The sequence below is a fragment of the Elephantulus edwardii genome, unplaced genomic scaffold (genome assembly GCF_000299155.1).
Source record: "Elephantulus edwardii isolate Elephantulus edwardi_28Jun2011 unplaced genomic scaffold, EleEdw1.0 scaffold00151, whole genome shotgun sequence".
Taxonomy (NCBI): domain Eukaryota; kingdom Metazoa; phylum Chordata; class Mammalia; order Macroscelidea; family Macroscelididae; genus Elephantulus; species Elephantulus edwardii.
Genome location: NW_006399901.1, coordinates 6,121,167 through 6,137,908, shown reverse-complemented (window position 1 = coordinate 6,137,908; position 16,742 = coordinate 6,121,167). Strand labels below are relative to the sequence as shown.

At 51.2% G+C, this 16,742-nt stretch overlaps 1 protein-coding gene across 1 annotated transcript in view; it reads left to right on the top strand.

Annotated features, from left to right (window-relative positions):
- The window catches only part of MMAB (methylmalonic aciduria (cobalamin deficiency) cblB type), a 15,337-nt gene extending 8,084 nt beyond the window's left edge, over positions 1 to 7,253 (top strand). Inside the window, exons 4-9 of the mRNA XM_006894899.1 lie at positions 2,470 to 2,527; positions 2,628 to 2,700; positions 3,225 to 3,322; positions 3,577 to 3,641; positions 5,972 to 6,031; positions 7,172 to 7,253. Coding sequence (XP_006894961.1) covers positions 2,470 to 2,527; positions 2,628 to 2,700; positions 3,225 to 3,322; positions 3,577 to 3,641; positions 5,972 to 6,031; positions 7,172 to 7,253 — 436 coding nt within the window. The remainder of the gene's footprint in view (positions 1 to 2,469; positions 2,528 to 2,627; positions 2,701 to 3,224; positions 3,323 to 3,576; positions 3,642 to 5,971; positions 6,032 to 7,171) is intronic.
- Positions 7,254 to 16,742: the final 9,489 nt, after the last annotated feature.

Sequence of the window (16,742 nt, the reverse complement as noted above, 5' to 3'; positions counted from 1 at the left end):
CTCCCCCCAGGTCTAAACATCTTTTGGCAGAAGCATTCAACAGATCAAAATATGTGGTGCATTTAGGATGTTGGTCCTCTTGGACATGCTGCCACTGTAAGTGTCATCAAGTAGACAACTCACAGTGACTTTCAGCAATCCATTGTATAGGTGATCATCTTCTCTGGTTTTCCAAGGAACCCCAAACCTGCAGATGGTGGGGCACACGTCCCCCCCATGGGTGGCAGGGCGCGTGTCGTCTCTTCTGTGCGGGTGGTTGGCGGACACGCACCATCCCCCAGCACAGGTGACTGGCAGGCGTTTGCCATCTCCCGCATGTCATCTCCCACGCAGGCAGCTGGCGGGCACGTATCATCTCGTGCACATGCGACCGGCGAGCGCACGTCCGCTCTTGGCGGGCACGCGTCATCTCGTGCACGGGCAGCCGGTGGGGGTAGGTGCGTGTGTCATCCCCCAGCGCAGGCAGCTGGCGGGCACACGTCATCTCGTGCGCGGGCGACCGTAGGGCTCGCATCATCTCTCGGCGGGTGTGCGTCATCTCTTGGAGTGCTCGTGTCATCTCGTGTGCAGGCAGCCAGTTGTCCAGCAGGCACGCCATCCCCCACACAGGCGATTGGCAGGTGTGCATCATTTCTTTGTCGACAGCTGCCAGGTGCATCCCATCTTCCTTGCCGGTGGCTGGTGGGCGTGAGCCATCTCCCAAGTATCATGTCCCATATGGACGATTGGCAGGTGCATGTCATTTCGTGTGCGGGTGACCTGCGGGCGCGTGTCATCTCTCGGCAGGCGGGCGTCATCTCGTGCACGGGCAGCTGGTGGGGGTGGGTGTGCGCCATCCCTCCACGCAGCCGGCCAGTGGGCACACTTCATCTCTCGGCTTGCGTACACCATCTCCTGCGCAGGCAGCCAGCGGGTGCGCACCACCCCCCAGTGCAAGGCGGCCAGCAGGTGTGCGCCCTCTCACACACGGGTGATTGGCAGGCACGTGCCATTCCCCATTGCAGGTGACCAGCGGGTTTGTGCCATCTCGTGTGCGGGTGGCTGGTGGGCACGTGCCATTCCCCCGCGTGGGCGGCCACCGGGCGCGTGCCATCTTTCGCATGGGTGGCTGGCGGGTGTGAGCCACCCCCCGAGTGTCATCTCCCACACGGGTGGCTGGCAGGCACGCGCCATCCTGTGTGCAGGAAGCCGGCTGGCGCGTACCATCCCCCACGCAGGCAGCCGCTGGGCGAGTGCCATCTTCCATGTGGGTGGCCAGCGAGCACAAGCCATCTCCCGCACGTCATCTCCCACAAGGGCGGCTGGCGGTCGTGCTTCCTCTCACACGTGGGAGGCCAGTGTCCGCCCACTTCCCCTGCCACCGCCATCTTGGCTCCAAGAATTCTCCTCGGAACAAGTACACTTTGCTGCAGTGTGGTGGCTCCACCGCACCAGTCCTGGGGAGGCCTGGTGCTCACCCTCCATCCTGGGCGAGGGATTCCATAGGTTCCAGCTGTGGGAGCTTCATGGAGCTGCGGCTGCGGTGAGGTGCAGTGCAGGCTCTGCGGGAGGGGATTGGGAGCTGTGGCACTCACCCATTCTTCCTTGGAAATCCTTGAATTCCTGTTGTTGAGCCTCAGTCCTCACTGAAGACCAGTCATCAACTGTTTAACTGTTCAATTATTAATAAAGAGAGGTCCGTAGAGGGTCATAATGGCCCTTTTCCAAGTGGTCCGCTGCTCCCGCAGCTCACTACATTGTCTCTGCCTCCGCCGCCATCTTGGATCTCTCAAAATCTGTATTGTTTTAAGCCCCTAACATGGAGATGTTTGTTACAGTCACCACAGATTATATGGTAGACTTCAGGACTTCGTCCTTGCCACAACATTTTTCACTGAGGAATACCATGTAGTCTTCATAATTCCCACCTCCAGGAAGCCTTCCCTGATGCCCAGCCCAGGCAAGGATTCTTGTCCTTCCCTCAGAGCACAAGCCCCCGTTTGGGACTTCTTTCTCTCTCTCTCTCTTGCTGGAGACCAGGTAAACTGTCCTGCTCCCCACTGACTCACTGACCTGGCACCCAGAAATAATGGATGAGTATAGGAAAAGGTGGCACTTTGAGAAAGAAATATTCCTCCTGAAATGGGAAGATTATGATGTTCTTTTTTTAAAAATTTTTTTTTAAATTTTATTATTTTGTGTGTGTGTACCGTCAAATCAGATCCGAGAGGTACAGGAAGAGATTGCCCCACTTCTCCGGCAGAGCATCTGGTGGATTTGAACCGCATATCTCTTGGATTGCAGTGCAGCTTCTTGCCACTAGGCCACCAGAGCTCCTGATTATGATGTTCTTAATGTCACTGAAGGAAACAATAACACCAGGGCTGTTAGACTGATATTAGCTAAATGGCCAAAAACCTTCTCCTGAAGCTGTGCAGGTCCCGTGGATGCTCTTTGACAGGTGAATTCCCATTCCTCCTTCCCTCACAGGTTTGCAATGGAATTAATGGCAGAAAAAGGCCACACATTTGCCGAAGAGCTTCAGAAAGTGAGTAGCATCGTTTCCGCCCCCAGCCTGCTTTAGTGAGGGAAGAGTGAGGTGCCCCCGCTAACAGAGTGCTGTTCTTGCCTTCTTGTGTCTCCCCCAGATCCAGTGCACACTGCAGGAGGTTGGCTCTGCCCTTGCCACACCCCGCTCCTCGGCCAGGGAGGCTCACTCAAGTAAGCCGTGAACCTGCTGTGTGTGCTGCCAGGGCTCCTGGGTGGGGGACTGGGACCCCGGAGCAGGTTCTGCCCTGAATGCCACCACCTGAGACTTACAGGTGGACCAGTCAGCCTGGCTCACAGGAACAGGGAGTTAAGGTACCGCCAGGACACAGGGAGTTAAGGTACTCCCTGAACACGGGGAGTTACAATATACCCCCGGACATGGGGAGTTACAGTAGCCCCTGGACACGGGGAGTTAAAGTACCCACTGGACATGGGGAGTTACAGTACCCCCTGGACACAGGGAGTTATAATATACCCCCGGACATGGGGAGTTAAGGTACCCACTGGACATGGGGAGTTATGGTACCCCCCAGACACTGGGAGTTACGGTACCTCCTGGATACGGGGAGTTAAGGTACCCCCTGTGTTCATGGACAGGGTTTGTGCAGCATCTTGGGCATGAGGGTGTGGAGCTGTTTCCTTGGCAACATGCAAAGGGCCTCATGGCATTGTCTTTCTGCTCCCCGACTCCTCAGAACACACAGCGTTCGGAGAGGAGCCGGCCCTGGAGCTGGAGCAGTGGATTGACAAGTACTCCAGCCAGCTCCCGCCTCTCACGGCCTTTATTCTGCCTGTAGGTATTGGACGGCTCTCCTGGGGGGGCTGGAGGGAGAGGGCTGCCAGCCTCATTCATTGTCAGAGGCACCTGGGCCTCCCCTGCTGACACAGAAAGGTCCCCTAAGGCCTCTCCAGCTCTCCGCCATACCCTGTGCACATTGAAAGAGGAGGCGGGGCATACTCCCCACATGGAGGCCAGGCTTGCATGTCTGGGGGCCCCTGACACCTAGACCTCTGTCCCACTCAGCACCCACTTTCTCCTCCTTTCAGTCTGGGGGCAGGAACAGCGCCGCACTGCACCTGTGCCGGGCCGTGTGCCGCCGAGCTGAGAGGCGGTAAGGGGGACCAGGGAAGGGGTGCCATAATGAAGGTTGTGACGTGGGGGGGAGGCATGGTGGGGTCCCGCCACTCAAGGACAAACCTTCATGCCCAGGTCCCTGTGCCCTAGCCCTTACATTCTTGGGGGGCATGCCCAATAAACCATTGCCCGTTACCAAACCAGCATGCATGAGCATTGCCATTGAGTTGATTTTGATTCATGGGGGCCCTGTAGTACGGCAGACCAACCCTGGGCTTTCCAAGGCCATAATCTTTAGAGAAGCAGATGGCTGCGTCTTTCCTTCCTGGAGGACCAAAGCCAAATGTCTAACCATTGTGCTGTACCATGGCTCCTTAAACGAAGCATTGCGTGCCATAAATGGACCTCACAACAAGCACTGTGTGGGAGACGTGTGTGAAAAGGGTGAGTGTAGCTGTGCTTCCTGTGTGTGATTGTGCAGGAGCTGCGTGGATGGGGTGATGGTGACAAGGACCACAGGGAAGCGTATGGGACACCAGGGTGCCCCAACCCCGGTGGGATGTGGACAGCAATGTCTCTCTTTCTCTCTAAGAGCCACGCAGCCATGGCTGGAGGCTAAAGGAGGAGGAGAAGGGACAAGGCGGAGCCCACATGGGGCAATAGCAGCATGAGGATGCAGGGAGTAAGGGGACACGTGGGATGAGACACCGCCAGAGGGGTGGGCAGAGGTGGAGCGGGCCCAGCGGGGGGGTCTGCACCTATCCTGAGAACAGTGGGAAGCTACTGATGGGCCCTTGGTGTTGAGATCTACCCAGAATCTGGAGTCTCTGACAGGCCACTTCCGTGCTTCAAAAGGAACTGTAGCTGCTGGCTGGAGAGAGGGCTGGAGGGGCCAGTGAGCCAGAGGTCCAGGTCAAAGCCATCAGCGTGTCCACTCCAAACCCTCCTGCCTCAGGTGGGGGTGAAGGCACCTGCCGAAGCTCCTGACAGCCTTCTCAAGTCAGAAGAAATAATTGCAAAATCTACACTTACCATCCACAGAGCAGCACACAGCTTCACGGAAGAATGGGCACAAACTCTAACTTTGATACAACAGGCCTGGGCAGGCACTTTCTGTTGATGATTCCCCAGGTTAAAGAGGCAGTGGTTCCTCCTGTCACAGGAAGGAGAAAGTTGGGGCACAGTGAGGTTATGACATGGAGGAGTCAGGATTTGAGCCCAGGTCTGCCTGATCCCAAACCTGTCTAGCTCTTGCCACAATCCCACATTCCCATGGCGTGTCTGAAACCCAGAAGCCCTTTGTCCCAGAAAGGATCCTGGACTTTGGCTCCCAGAGAATCCTGCAGTTACGTTTGCAAAGCCATCCACTTCACCTGGACCCAGAATAGCAAACAGCTGCAAAGCCAGAGCCCCAGCAGTGGGGACTGGCAGAGCAGATGAGGGTAATCAACACCCAAGTGAGTTACACGGCACTGGAGTGACAGCAGGCTGTCCGTGCTGTTGACACTGCAGACTAGCCAGGGGACAAACCCAGTGCTGAGTGTAGCAGGGGGCAAATGAGGCCCAGCTGCAAGGAGCGAAGCTTTTGACACACATCCTATTGGGCTCTTTGCTGCCTGCGTGGCCTGGGGTAGAGACTGAAACCCTGTGCCTTGGTTTTGTCAACCTGAAAGTGAGAGCGTGGCTCCCAGCAGAGGCTGGGCAGGTAGGAGTGCTTTGTGGGAAGGCCCTGCCCAGAATGCCCCGTGTCTGCCTGCACTCAGCACCCGGTGGCCTCCTGTCTAGAAGACCCACACAGAGACTGGCCAGGGCTCACCCAGATTGGGGAGTTTGGTTTGCCTGGCTCTTTCTAGCCTCTGTGAAGTCTTAGTCCCTGTGAGGTTGCAGACAGCACCCTTGACTGCCAACCAAAATGTTGGAGGTTCCATGCTACCTAGAGGTGCCTCTGAAGAATGTCCTGGCAATCTACTTCCACAAAAACTCACACCCTCCCCGAACCCTGTGGAGGTTTCTGCTTTGCTGCATATGGGGCTTCTGTGAGATAGTGGCAACTAAAATTTCCTCTGGGAAGGAAAAGATAACTTCTCCCCTCCACTGCACCCAGCGAGGATTTCTGGGCAGGCTAGGATATGGGTGCACTGACGACCCTCCACCATTCTCCGTCCCTCCACAGCCAGGCCACTCCAGTAACCTGCCCCCAGGAAAGGGGTGGGCACCTGGGGTAAGCACAACGAGGTGACTGCTCATGTGTGAATGCTGGTGGGTTCTGTGCGGGTTCAGGTTGGGGGAAGGCAGGCTGTGGAGCTCAGGCCCCCATCTCAGGAACTGCGTGTCATGCAGTCTGATGGTGTGTCTCATCCTTTACAGCGTGGTACCTCTTGTCCGCATGGGAGAGACGGACGTGAACGTGGCCAAGTTCTTAAACAGGTACTTGAGCTGACCTCAGGCAATGCCTCCCCATAACCCCTGAGCACTTTCTGTGGGAAATAGTCTCCATGGAGTAGACCCGAGGAGTGATCAGTCACTTAGTCCCAGCTGGACACCTCTCCTGTCCTGCAGGTTAGGACCTTGACATAGAGACTGCTGTAGATAAAGCCAGCAAAGAAACCAGCACAGAGGGGCAGAGCGATGGCAAGGGGGTCCTCTGAGGTTGGATGTCTTGAAGGGACTGACCAGGGAGCCCAGAAATTGGGACCCTTCTCCTAGCCAGTCTCCCCATCTTACCCCCAGAGCCCTGGGCAGTATAAACAGGGAGAAGGCAGCTGTGCTTTCCAGACTGTAGGTCCCAGGCCAGGTCCAGGACGGGGGACAGTGACTCCCACTCAGCCTCGGCAGCCCAAAGCCCACCCCGCCATTTCCGCTCTGGGGCCCACCTCCATCTCGGCTTGGCTAGTGCGAGCCCCACGGGCAAGGGGTGAGCTGGAAGAAAAGAAAAGTGGGACCTGGATCTCGGGAGGCTTCCCCACCTCCAGGTAGCCAGAAACAGACCCCAGGACTGCTGTTGATTCTCCCCCTTCCGTGGGGACTTCACTTGGTGGATCCTGACAGCCACCTGGGAGTGGGTGGGGGCTCCCTGGATTGATACATGAAGACCTGCTTTGCTCCATCTTCACAGCTCAGCTTCTGGGGTCCATGACAATGAGGGCCGGGTCTGTGCCTCAGCAGGGCCTCTCAGAGCAAGGGCATCGCTGCCCCAGAGGCCACGGACCAAGCCAGCCTGAACCTCACAAGACTCCTGGGGCCTGTCAAGCCTGGAGCCCACTTTGAGAAGCACCATTCCTGGCAACTTGAAGAGGCAGAAACCAGTGCAGGAAGTGGCCAGAGGCACCTGTGTTTTGGGGCCAGGAGCAGGGCAGACAGGGTCCTTGTCAGCCCTGGAGTTTAAGTGGAGGGGAGCACGTTGGCTACAGGCGTGGAAGGTTCACGTGAGTGCCATCCATCAAGGCCAAGTTGGACATCGTTGCCCCAGGGCACAGTTCAGGCTTCCTCCTTGCTGGCTGATAGGGAAAGTATCCACTTAGCATTGATTTCTTGTCGCCAATCATCCCTTTATTTCTCTTGCTGCAGACTCAGCGACTACCTCTTCACCTTAGCCAGATACACAGCCATGAAGGAGGGCGAGACTGAAAAGGTATATAAGAAGCCCTGAGCGTCCGAGCCGCACACGAGGTGCTGACGGTGACAAGCAGAGGTTGACCCATTGGTGGTGCTGATGGCCGAGAGGTGAAGGGGAGAATTTGCTCCTCTTTGTTGGGTTCCCGAAGGGGAGGCAGAGGCTGAGCACTGGCTTTGGCTCAGAGCCCTTGCCATGTCCCCTCAGGAAATGGTCAAGGACCTTGTCGTCAAGGACGGTGGGAATTGATTCATTCTGCAAAAGAGTAGAAGGGGAGAGCCCTACAGAAAACAAGAATAAAAGCAGGAAAGGCTGAGTTTATGTGTGTGTGTGTGTGAGAGAGAGACAGACTGACAGAATACACCCATGAGCGACAGTGTGCTGACAGAACGCACCTGAGTTTGAGCGACTGCATGCTCAGATTATTCAAGGATTTGGACCGCTCCCAGCGACCCTTGGAAATGTAATTGTGATTTACCTGTGCCAGAGGGCCTCTAAATGTCACATTTATAAAGGAGCAGGCAGGCAGGATTTGGAAGTTTAGTCACCTCTGAGCCACCCATCACCGCCACAGTGTGAGAAGGCTGGCCGTAGATTTACGGGGGAGCAGGCAGAAATAGTCCACTAGACTGAAGGAGAGGCGACCTGTAGAACCAGCTCTAAAGACAGGGGGACTCGAGAGGACCACTGCCACTCTGGGAGGGCATTTCCGCCTCCTACCCAGGAGTATGGGGTCTGGGATCTCTGGGGGTCTGGACTCTAGCCCAGAAAATAAGATCTTCAGTTTGCCACCACGCTGACACCGCCAAGATGGATTTCCCTGAGGTCGCCCTTGGCTGGTTTATGCCTCTAGAAGCGAACGTATTTTATTCCAGTTGTCACCCCCTGCTCCCTCCCGCCACCGCCAGTGCCAGCCATGTCCTTGGGAGCAGGGATATTTATGAAGGACGGAGAGGCAGCCCTGAGCACTTAAAGACTCCATGCTGCTAATTGCAGGAAATGACTTTTTCGGAAGGGCAGGCTCTTGCTTACTGTCAGCGCCAGTGAGCTCAATCTAACAGTCATTTATTTCCTGGGACCTACGTAGCATGGAGCTCTGGTGGCTTAGTGGGGAAGGAGTTGTGCTGCCGACCCAAAGGGACAAGGTTCAGATCCACCAGCTGCTCCATGAGTGAAAGATGATGGGCAATCTGAAAACCCAGGGAGGGTCAGCTCTGAGCCGGTTGGTACTGACACTGTGGTATAGAAAACAAGTTTCGCATGAGGCACCGAGCTAGGCTGGGGCAGGCCGGCCATGCCCTGTCCTTGCTGGCAGGGCACCACAGATGCATGGCTGCCTTCTTGCCATCTCGCCCGCTGATGTTGAAGGAGCCATGGGCATGCTTGTGGGACTCACGTAAGCCCTGAAGATGGAGCAGTTGGGACGGGTGACCCCTCAGTGTATCTCATCCAGAAGGTGGCCACATGCCGTGACTCCCTCTCCCCTGACTCCTGGGAGCCTAATTGGTGCTGTTTGTTGTTATTCATTGCCATTGAGTCCAAACTGACTTCTAGCTGACTCTCCAGCAGGTTTTCAGAGGCTGAAAACTGTGCACCTTTAGGTTGTCAGCACACTAAGTAGGTTGTTAGCACCACTAATCTATCAGAGCTCTGGTGGCCCTAGTGGTAAGGAGCTGTGCTGCAATCCCAAAGGTACCCGGTTCCAATCTACCAGATGCTCCACAGAAGAAAAATGGGCAATCTCCTCCTGTGCAATTAACTGCCTCTGGAAACCCGCCGAAGGGTCAGCTATGGGTTGGTTCCAACCTGATGGAACACAACAACAGCCAGAGCTGCATGTTTAGCCCCAGGAAATCCATGACATGCAGCAGCTGGTGCCTTTGCTTGGCAACACCCCTGTCTACCCACTATGGCCCCAGAACTCAGTGAGTGCTCAGTGTTTGTAAACAGAATTGCAAACAGGAAGTCAACGCACAAGTGTTTCAGGAGAGACTGATAGTGTCTAGGTGGGGCGGACAGGATGTTCAGCTGCTAGCTGAGAGGTTGGAGGTTCATGTCCACCCAGAGACACTCCAAAAGAGAAGCCTGGTTGTTTACTTCCCATCGCAAAGCCCTATGACAGGCACTAGTTCTCCTCTGTCTGACACATGTGGGTGGTCATAATCGATAGCAGTTCTGTCATCGTGGTTTAATGGCAATTAGCTGTGTCCTCTAAGCCCAGGCTCAACCAAGAGAAAATCGCTCAGTTCTTTCTTCCCTTAGAATCCTTCCTGGAAGGAGTGGGATATAATACGACATCTGCCCCACTCTCTTCACCATGGGTAGACATCCTGAAAAAAGATACAGCATCCCCAAGCAGCCATCTTTGAAAAGAAGCCTGTGCGGGTCCTACCCCCTCCAGCCCTTCCCAGGACAGGCCATTGTAGGACTAGTGTGAGCATCTGGGCTCCCAGGTCCAGCTCTGACACCTTCTCATGCACTAGCAGTGGTGACCCAGAAAAACTGTCCAGTGCAGGGCACACTCACCTTCCCTGGAAAGGACTTCTCCCTCGCCCCTCTAGCCCAGGAGAACACTTCCCTCCTTAGGCCCAGGCGATGGCTGGGGTGCAACATCTGCTCTTCAACCGGGCTGCAACGAGTCACACTGGAATCAGAAGTGAAAGGAACAGTGCAGCCCCTTTAAGGAGCTCTGGTGATGTGGTGTGGTAAATGTTGAGCTGCTAACTCAAAAGTGAGTGGTTCAAATCCACCAGCTGCTGTGTGGGAGAAAGATGAGCAGTCTCCTCCCATAAATACAACTTAAAAAAATCCAATGGAGGGAGCTCTGGTGGCCTAGTGGCAAGAAGCTGCACTGCAATCCCAAAGGCACACGGTTTGAATCCACCAGATGCTCTGCTGGAGAAGGAGGGGCAATCTCCTCCTGTACCTGTCAGATCTGATTAGACGGTACGTACACATAAAATAAATAAGTAGCATCACAGCAATGAAGCATTTGCCTATGAACCAAAAATGTCAGTGGGCTATTTACGGGGGCTTGCTAGGAGTGAGAACGGACTGACAGCAGTTGATCTTATTTTGGTTTTTGTTTAAAGTACTACATTAATAGTCTTGTGGGCCCAGAGTGTCTGTTAAGGGTGATGGGAGCATTTGGGGGCTGGGTAGTGGAGGTGGTTGCATAGAACACACGGCAACAGTGAACTAACTGTATACATACAAAACGCTGAAATGGGACATCTTTTGTTATATATAATTCCCCCCCCAAATCTCTATCTTTATTCTCAGTTTCTTGCTATTATCCAGATAATAAAATCCAATCATACAAAACCATGTGAACTCCATTTTATTTATATATTCATATATATACTATTGTTGTTGTCATGTGCCTTCAAGTCACCTGTGACTCATTGATACCCTATGTACACATCTGAACACTGCTCTATCCTGAGCCAACTTTACCCCAGTCACTGAATCTATCTATCTCATCGAGGGTCTTCCTCTCCTGTGCTGTCCCTCCACCATCCCAAGCATGATGTCCCTCTGCTGCAGTCCTTGACCTTCTGCAGCAAGTACTTCAGGTCCTCCTCAGTTTCAGAAGTGTGTGTGTGTGTCTGTGTGTATTTCAACAAATCCCAAACCTCAACATTGTATTAAAATATTACTTTTCTAACTCAGTGACTGCTTTGGCAAAATTACCAAAATTTTGTACCTAGGTTGATTCCTAGTGTGCCCTGCTCACATCCAGGTTGGGCTCTTTTTCTCAGATCGCTCACTTGCTGTCATGTCAGAATGGACCCCTAGCCTATCCTCCAGCATGTTGCGCTGCCAACCCAAAAAACCATGGTTCAAATCCACCAGCTGCTCCACAGAAGAAAGATAAGCTATCTTCCATGCAGTTTACTGCCTTGGAAAACCCACTGGAGGGCCTGCTATGAGTTGGTTCTGACTCAGTGGTCCACACTACCACCACCACCAAATCACATAGGAAGAGATTGTCAATCTTTCTTCCTCAGAGCAGCTGGAAGGTTTGGACTGCCTGCCTTTGAGTTGGCAGTACAGCTCCCTTCCCACTAGGCCCCTAAATCTCCCTGATTTTAGAGCTAAATCGTTACTGCCAGCCTGTCTCTAGCTGACCCCATGTGTGCAGGGCAGAATTGCCCCATAAGGTTTCTGCAGCTGTAACCTTTTGGGAACAGATCCCCAGTTCTGTCTTCTGAAGCATCTCTCGACGGGTTAGAGCTGCAAATCTCTCAAGAAGCTAGTACTTCAGCACCTAACAGCTTGTGCCCCAACAAGGACTCCTGGTTACTGAATATTTCACCCAACAGACCCCAACGACTTGACTGTTGGATGGAGAGGAGATTGAGACTGGCAACAGAGTCATCTTGCTTGGACCCACAATTAAGACCTTTGGTAGGAGCAGTCAGGAAATAAGGAGATGCATTGTATTGGGAAAATCTGCAGTTAGGGACCTCTCCAAATTATTGAGGAGTAGTGATGTCAGTTTGAAGACTAAGGTGCATCTGATTCAGACCATAGTCTTTCTAATTACTAGCTATGCATCCGAGACCTGGACAGTGAATAAGGATGGCAGAAAAAGAATCGACACCTTTGAGCTGTGCTGTTGGAGAAGAGCACTGAACATCCCATAGACGGCCAAGAGAATAAACAGATATGTCTTGGAGCGAGTGAAGCTGGAGTGCTCTGAGGAGACAGAATGATGAGGTTTAGCCTCATGTACTTCTGGCATGTTGCTAGGAGAGGCTATTCCTTGGTGAGGGACATGATGCTGAAAAGGGTGAAAGGTCGGCGAAGGAGAGGAAGACCCACAACCAGGTGACTCCTGCAACGGGCTCTTGTGTGTCAGGAAGTGTGAGGATGGTGCAGAACAGAACAGGGTTTCAGACATTTTATTCATAGGCTCGCCATGAGTCGTGCTTGACCTGACGGCACATAACAACAACAACAACAGCAGCAGAACCTAATGTTAGGAATGACAGCAGCCAGCATGCTGGACACATGGGCCATATACTCCACAGATATGCTCTCATCCCAACAACAACCTCTTGTGATATGCCCCACTCTGCAGGTGAGATAACTGAGGAACAATGGGTCTCAGCAAGTCCCAGTAGGACCGGGGCCTGGGGCCTGCCCTCCTGCCTCTGGAGTCCTGCCTCTCGCTCTACCATCTGACAGCCATTCCCGTCTGCCGTGAGCAATGCCGGGTGCTAATAGATTCTCTAGCCTCATTTCTCAAGCTCGCTTTCACGGCTGTTGTTAACGTGCATTTTTCACCCAGTAATTTTCGCAGCCTGGACTCATAACACATCCCAGTGACAAATGTCCCCGGTTCCGAATCTTCCCCCTTGTCCCCCGTCCTCCCCCCATCAAACTGCAATGTCACCCTCACCCCTCCCTGACCCCTTCTTCCAGTTTTATTCTAGCCCATTCCAGCTTTATGATCGCTCCAGTTATCACTGCCGAACCTTTTAAAAATCCAGAGGTATTTCAGATGTAATTGAATAAAATCCTTTGGATAATAAATTCCGCGTGCCTGCTGTATAAATCAGTGCCAGGAAGGGTTTGTGGCTCGCTCCTCCCCGCAGAAGCACCCCGCCCCTGGAATTACTGGCAGGTATGGGCCTGAAAGGGGTCCCTTTCTGATTAGCAAGAGAAACACATTTGCCTCCGCCATCCTACTGAAGGTGCAGTTGTGCTTAAGGTTTTTACTTTGAGATTACTGTAGGTTTTGTGTTTTTTTTTTTTTTAAATGTGATTTTTATTTCGGAAAGATTCAGTGGGGACCTGAAAGACAGGGTGATAGTGAGCACAGATGAATGGTGATTAGCTTTCTAAAACAGTGCATAAGAATGATTTTATGAAACACAAAGTGAATGATGGAATGTGTGAAATACATTATAGTGTAGATGAGTTTTATGTAGCAAACCAATATCAAATAAAAGAAAACTTATTTTTAAAAATTGTTATTATAGTGAAAATTTACAGAGATTAATTTTCCTTCATTCACTCATACATGTTTTTTCTCCCTCCCTCTCCCCCCAACTCACTGTATAATGTTTGTCCTATATCAGATTGTCAATTGTCATACATACGTCTAATCATCCATTCATTTCAGGTTGTTCTTTCCCTCACTCATTCCAGTGCTCTGTTCATCATCTATCCATTCTTTTCCTTCTCTCCCCCTCCATCCATCCTATTGTTATAACAGTGGTCTTAGGCAGTTTTGGCCTTTTGTGACTGAGACATTTCACTCAGCATGTTTTCCAGACTCATCTATGTTGTGTAGTATTTTACAAGTTCATTGTTTTTCAGTGCTGTGTAATATTCCAGTGTGTGGAAGCACCAGCTTCTCTATCCATTTATTTGTTGATGGGTGCTCAGGCTGCTTCCCTTTCTTTGCTATTGTGAACAGTGCTGCAGTGAACACGGGCCTGCATACGTCTGTTTGTGTTGTAGCTTTGATTTCTTTGGGATGTAGTCCCAGGAGTGGGATAACTGGGTCAAATGGAATCTCTGTTTTCAATTATTAGTGGATGTGCCCGAGTGCCTTCTAGAGTGGTGGTATGGGAGTGCAGTCTTCATGTACCATGGCCCTTGCTTTTCTTCTCTGCGATTCCCTAGTGGAAGATAGTATTTTAGCAGTGCGGAGGAAAAGGGAAGGTTGGGGACACCCAGCAACTTGCAGGGTTGCCTCTCATAGAGGCAAATTCTTCCAAAGCCTTGGTTTGGCATCTGTGGAATTAGGGTGAACGCTACATGCACTCTTTCTGGTTCTAAAAGACGAGGTGGTGGATACACACACAGGCTTAGAGGTTTGCATGCTTTTATGAAACCCTTTGGGAACCCTACATAAAAATCCATCCTAAAATACCACCTCTTTGGGAGCGAAGTCCAGGGTCACATCCTCTTTGGCTCTTTATGGGGGTTCATGCAGTCCCGGCCACGACCTGTGAGCACTTCGGAGACACTGAGGAGGTGATTGCTTTGCTCTCAAGCCTGTAGGACAGTGAGTGACAGCCAAGGGCATGACTGAGCCTTGGGCTTCAGGCCCATTGGCTCTGACATTAGTTCTGTCACTTCCCACATGTGGGACTCTGGACAAGTGATTCCAGGGTTTTTAGACTCAGCTGCTCCATCTGTAAAGTTGGATTAGTAACATAAAACTCCTCACTCACTCATTGCCATCAAGTCAAAACTGACTCGTAGCTTTCTCTAGTGATAGTTTCTGAGGATGTAAATCACATGAAAAGAGATCGCCTGTCTTTCTCCCACAGAGAGACGTGGCCTTTGGATTAGCAGGGAAACTCTACCTTCTACTGACTCCCTATAGGGTCACGGGCTGAATAAAACCCTCAAACTTATCGTAGAGCCAGAACTGACTCATCACTGACCCTCTATTGGGTTTCCAAGACTGTAAATTGCACAGGAGGAGACTGCCCATCTTTTTTCTTCAGAGCGGAGGGTGGACTTGAACTGCCTCCCTTTGCGAGCTCTGAGAGCCTAGTGGTAAGACGCTGTGTTGCAATCCCAGTGTCACATGGTTTGAATACGCCAGCTACTTTGTGGGAGAAAGATGGGTAGTCTCCTCCCATGCTATTTACTGCCTGTGAAAAACTCCCGGGGTCACCTATGTGTCTGTTCCACTTTGTTGGCAGACAACAACAGCCACCACTTTTGGGTTGCCTTACCCACTAGGCCACCAGAGCTGGGAGGGTTTAATAAGGTAATATGTGACAAAGCTTAGTATAAACCCTAGCAAATGTTAGGCGCTGTTGTTAATTTATCTTTATTATTAAAAGAATAATGATGATTTTAATTCATGTTCTGCCTCCTCCACTTCTTGTTGCATCACCAAAAGCAAATTGTTTACCACCCTGAGCCTTAATCCACGTCGTTTATAACAGGGGATGATAATACTGGCTTCTGAGACCATAGGCCTGACACATAGCTGCTCAAGCAAATGTGCTGCTGTGGTCGAATGAAAGTTGCATTTTCCCCTTTTTAAAAATACTTTCCTTTTTTTATAATTTTATTTTTATTGATATTTTAATGAAAGTTGACACAAAACTTGGATTTCCATTCATTCATTGTTGCATAATTTCCTCCCTCCCTCTTCCCCCCGCCCCGTCCACTTTGCTATGCAGCTCTTATTCTGGACTGTTGTCATGTAAATAATTCCTAATCATATGTTTCTTTTAGACAGTTCTTCCAAAGCAGCATTCATTATTTATCCCCTCTTTTCTTAGTTTCCTCCCAATCCCCATGTCAGTCCTGTTTTATAACAGTGGCATTATGCAGTATTTGTCCTTTTGTGACTGAGATATTGTATTCAGCATAATGTCCCCCAGGATCACTCATTTTGTATATTTTATGAGTTCCTTGTTTTTCAGTGCTGTGTAGTATTCCATTGTGTGAACACACACACACACACACACACACACACACACTTTATCCAGGCATTTGTTGATGGGCACTTTTTAAAATTTTATTTTATTAATTTTAATGAACATTTACAGAGATTTTGGATTTCCATTCACTCATTGTTGCACTTTTCTCCCTGCCCAGCCCCTCCACCCCCACCCCAGTTCGCTCCTCTCTTTGAAAAGTAAAATTTTTTTCATTGGTATACAGTCCCTCTGCACCCCTCCCACCACCCCGAGTACACTCCACTATGCAGCCTTAAGTCTAGACTCTTGTGATAACCATAATACCCTATCATATATCACTATTAAATTGTTCTCTCCCTCATCTGTTTCAATACAGTATACATAATTTATCCAGTTTTTCTCAGTCTTACCCCAACCCTGATGTCAGTCCCATTCTATAACAGTGGCACCGTGCAGTATTTGTCCTTTTATGACTGAGATATTTCACTCAGCACAGTGTCCTCCAGGGTCACCCATTTTGAATAATATTGCATGAGTTCCTTGTTTTTCTTTCTTTTTTTTTGGTTAACAAATAATCCTTTATTGAAATATTTTCATCTGTAGTTCCTTAGCTAGCTGGGCATTCCACAGCACCACTGTTGATGTCTTCTATGATGTCATGAGGGTGACGGCCACAGATTGGGCAGTTCCCAGGATCTCTTTAATAGTTCCAGAGAGTTCTCTGGCTAAAGACTGGTGTCGCATCTGCCAGGCAATGCTAACAATCTCATCAAAAGTGATATTTCCACTGTGCTTAATATTTTTCTGCTGCTTTCTGTCTCTGGGTGGTTCCTTTAGGGCTTGGATGATCAGGGCAGAGGCAGAAGGCACCATTTCAATCTGGGCCTGTCTGTTTTGAATGGTCAGTTTCACTGTAATCCTTAGTCCCTTCCAGTCACCAGTGGCCTTGGCAATGTCATCACCAACCTTTTTGGAGACAGACCCAGGGGGCCGATCTTGGGGGCCAGAGCAGAAGTGGCACCGACTTCCCCACTGGTACACCTCAGGTACACGACTTTAATCTCGTTGGGGTCGAACTTGGGCGCATGGCGGAGGCGGCTGGTGTCGGATGAACCCGGAT